The 4,149-nt window shown below is 34.7% G+C and overlaps 1 protein-coding gene across 1 annotated transcript in view; it reads right to left on the reverse strand.

Moving 5' to 3' along the window:
- Positions 1 to 705: 705 nt before the first annotated feature.
- The window catches only part of LOC106872711 (acyl-coenzyme A thioesterase 8), a 31,824-nt gene continuing 28,380 nt past the window's right edge, over positions 706 to 4,149 (reverse strand). Inside the window, exon 6 of the mRNA XM_052972665.1 lies at positions 706 to 844. Coding sequence (XP_052828625.1) covers positions 747 to 844 — 98 coding nt within the window. The 3' untranslated portion in view covers positions 706 to 746. The remainder of the gene's footprint in view (positions 845 to 4,149) is intronic.

Below are 4,149 nucleotides of genomic sequence, written 5' to 3' on the forward strand. Positions count from 1 at the left end.
TATGCTCTTTTGTTACTTCCATTATAGCTTTGGAAAAATATAGTTAAAATCGAGCTGCATTGTTCAAAATTTGAACTAAGAATTAGGTAAAATCACTACCTGCTTTTATAGTAAGTTGATGCAGGTAGTTTATCTTATTCCCCTCTGACTTTTAGTTCATGCAATTGAAAAAACCGCATTATTTATGGGATGACCCAATATACCTATATATATATATAACGATGGTCACTTACAACCATTACATGATGTCTAGACAAGGGCACACATACACACACACACACATATCACATGCATACATGTGTATGTGTGTGTGTGTGTGTGTGTGCCCTTGTCTAGACATCATGTAATGGTTGTAAGTGAGCATAGTTGTCATACAAGCAATGCTGTTCCTTTCCAGTCTTCCATGAAAACCATGTCTGGCCATGGAAAATATGGGGGAAAATGCATCTGATGAAACTAGACTAAAGAAAATGTGTGAAAAATAATATAAAAGTAGTTAGTTAAAGCTTGAGAGATTTAAGATGAGACAAGGTTCAAATTTATGGACAGACATTATGATTCCAACATGCCAAACCAACATCAACATGGACATGTGAGTGTAAACATTTTAGTGACGAAAATGAAGACATTGTTAAAGAAAGTGAAGATAAAAACGTGTTGATCGTAAATAATTTAATCAAGTAAAAACAAAACGATAACAGACAAGTAAAAGTGTCGATATCACAGAAATGTTATCAGAACATGGTTTAAAGCATTGCTCTAATGACACTTTGCTGAGAGACAGAAGCAAGTAAAGTACCATTTTGTGCCCAGAAACGTCCTGTATTAAAGCCTGTTCCATCACCTGTAATGAGACAAAAGCACAATGAAAAGAAATTTTAAAAATAACCTATATGCAAGTTTGCCTGCATTTACAGAAAAGAAAAACAAATTAAATCCTATTTATTTACTGAATGGTATTTATGAAACCCAGAAAAATGGAAGGTGATATTTGAACTCAGAATGTTTAACTCTTTAGCAGTTAAACTAGCCATATTCGTCTAAAATAGATTACCTGTTTTATCAACAAATCAGCCAGATCTGGCTTTCACACCTAACCTACAATATCATTTAAAAAATAAACAATCACATCATTGAAATCTCAAAGCTATGAAATATTGCATGGTTAATTCAAAACAATGTGAATAAATAAGCATTACATTTGACGGAGTAATCTGAATGCTAAAGGGTTAAGATGTGACTAAACAGCTAAATGCTGCAAGGTCCTTTGTCTATGCTTTACTGTTGCTGTTACTCCACTATATTTCCATCAGGGTAAATAATGATTTCTTTTAAGGTTTCAGATTTATAAGAGAAGAGAGAGAAATGAATAATTGTCATACAATGAGTACTTTTCCAAAGGTATTAATGAGAAAAGCAAAGTGAAATAGTTTCAACTGATAACCCACATCAGATTATAAACAGTTCACTATGAGCTTACTCTTTCCACATTTGAAAATGTGCAGGGTCAATTACGTGCAAGAAAAATTTCAGTTGATCAAATTGGAATTGATATATTGGTTTCAAATTTTAGCACAAGGCCATTAATTTTGGGGTGGGGGAAGTCAATTACACTGACCCCAGGGTTCAACTTGTACTTAATTTATTGACCCTGATGTCTTGCAAACAACTCACACATGCAAGTGCTACCAGTCAAGAATTCCGCATACCGGAAGCCAGCAAGTGTATGGGGTCATCAGGAGAGAATGCGCGCCGTTTCGGGACCTACCTCTCGACGGCATCAATGCGCACCGGCCCCGCTTGCTAGATCAACTGGTTATTAAAAACAAAGCTCAATATTTCTCCAGCCATCGCTAGAAAGAATTGATCTATTGCAAAAGTTTGTATCAACTCTAAAGGAATGATCAATATATAGGCAGCAAAGTTAAAGTATCAGATAACCACACTATCACTGTTTTGTGTCTATGGTAACAATACTCTAACATTTACTATAATAGATAGAGGCATTACTAGAAATGGATGAATATTTTATTCACTTAAACCACTGAATTAAGTTTTGCTGTGGGTCTGGAGAAGGTATTGAGAAACAGTAAGCCATTATTTCAGTGTATTTTCCCTTAGAATACCTACATAAACACCAAACCTCTTAGAGAGAGGAAAAGCAAATGTAGTAGGATTTGAAAAGAGCAAAGTAATTGTCGTAAACTATCTAGTCTGGCTGTCAACCAGTTATTTTATAACATCTTTACCTCGTTGCATGTGCTAAATGATAAATGAAACAAGTAGTTGCAGAATATTTAATACTAGCAGGACCCATGGAAATTCTGCGGTATAAGTCAGCACATTTGAAAACATTATGTTAGTATATTGAACACAAGCAAAGAATTTCAAAAAGTTTTTTGATATCTAGCCATTTAATAAGGTATTACTTAAATACCTCTTTGTAATATGTTCGACAGATATGATGTGCTTTATAGTTTAAGGAAATAAAAGACAAATTAAGAAGATAAAACTTATTCATATATATTGACTAAATGTCTATTATTTATAATTTTCTTAAATGTTTATCCCTGTGCCTTATTTATTGTCAGAGACAGCTTTATAGGAAGCTGAACTTATTCTGAAATGAAATGAAGAGTGGAATCGTTTGGAGTCAGCTTCATGCAAGGTATTAGGAAATGCATTCTTTCTTGTGCACTTGTAATCGAAGTGGCTTCAATGCAATTATTGTGAAGGCTGACACATCCCACATGTAGTTCGAATTTATGTTTTGAAAAATAATCCTTTTCATTCTTTCTCTTTTTAGCTAATATTGTCCATCGTGCTTTTTACGTGCCACCGGCATGAGAGCCAGCTGGGGGCACTGACATTGACCACGTTGGCATGGTGCTTTGTATATATATAATGTCTTGTTCCAGTCTGGTCCAAAACTCTTGGTGTTGATATCTAGCTTCAAGTCAATCTTGAGATAGAGAAGACCTATGACCAAAGCTATTTCAGCCCCAACTATCTTCTCTATTTCAGACACAATATATCTAGGACAACATTATTCAATGTGCACTTCCTTTTTAAAGACAGTACAAATTAATTTAAAAGATTAAGCTACTGTTTCTAACAGGCCAAGCAATGCCTTTGTTGCATCATTGTTGTTGTTGTTGCTGCTGCTGTTGTTTTGTTCCATGTATTGACTATGATCCATGCTTTTCCATCTTTGACCATCCTGGCTTTTTGTCTGTAACCACATTATCCAACGCGGTTGTCCTTTTTTAAGATAATAGGGTATTATTTATGCAAGTTTTGACTTCTATTTCTAGCAGGTAGAAGGACTGCATACAGGATCCCTTATTGGTCCAAGTTGTGTTGCTGCATTTACAGTTACTGTTCATATTAAATAGCCCCAGGCACTCTGCCCAGACATGTCTATAAGTCTTGCTTGCTTGATTTAGGCTAACAGCAATTTAAATGCCATTGCTTTGTTTGTTTGTTCTTTTATCATTAAATCATTACTGATGCTTATGGGTGTGGACATGTAACAGTTTTGCTAAGAGAGTACTTTCAAAAAATATCAATAAGATACTGAAATAAGAGAGCTGATGGTGCAGACACGAGTGAATGCAAGCAGAAATTTGTCTCATCACCAGAAATGTGAAAATAACAATAAGAATTTCAATGGAAAAATTAATAAAGACTATGGTGTTTGTGTTTCTAATTCTCTGAAGTCAAATTACTTTGAGGTTTGGAGTTGAACAGTTTAAAGACAATCACCATTTCACAGAATTACATTTCAGTCCAACAGCAGCAAACAAACGATTTATGCTCAGTTCTTCAGTAACTTCTAATTCACAAATTCTAAAAGTTTTACAAGTACAAAAGGCATGTGGCGAAGTGGTTAGTGTGTTGCACTCAAGATCACAAGATTATAGTTTCAATTCCAAGGTTAGGCTGTGCATTGTGTTCTTGAGCAAAATACTTCATTTCACATCACTCCAGTCAATCCTTCTGTGTGGAATCTTGGGCAAATGTCTTTTACTATAGCCTCAAGCCAATTAAAGCCTTTGAGTAGATTTGGCAGGCAGAAATTGTCGTGTACATATGTTTGTGTGTGTGTGTGTGTGTGTGTGTATATATATATATATATATATATATATA

The sequence above is a fragment of the Octopus bimaculoides genome, chromosome 1 (assembly GCF_001194135.2).
Source record: "Octopus bimaculoides isolate UCB-OBI-ISO-001 chromosome 1, ASM119413v2, whole genome shotgun sequence".
NCBI classification, from domain to species: domain Eukaryota; kingdom Metazoa; phylum Mollusca; class Cephalopoda; order Octopoda; family Octopodidae; genus Octopus; species Octopus bimaculoides.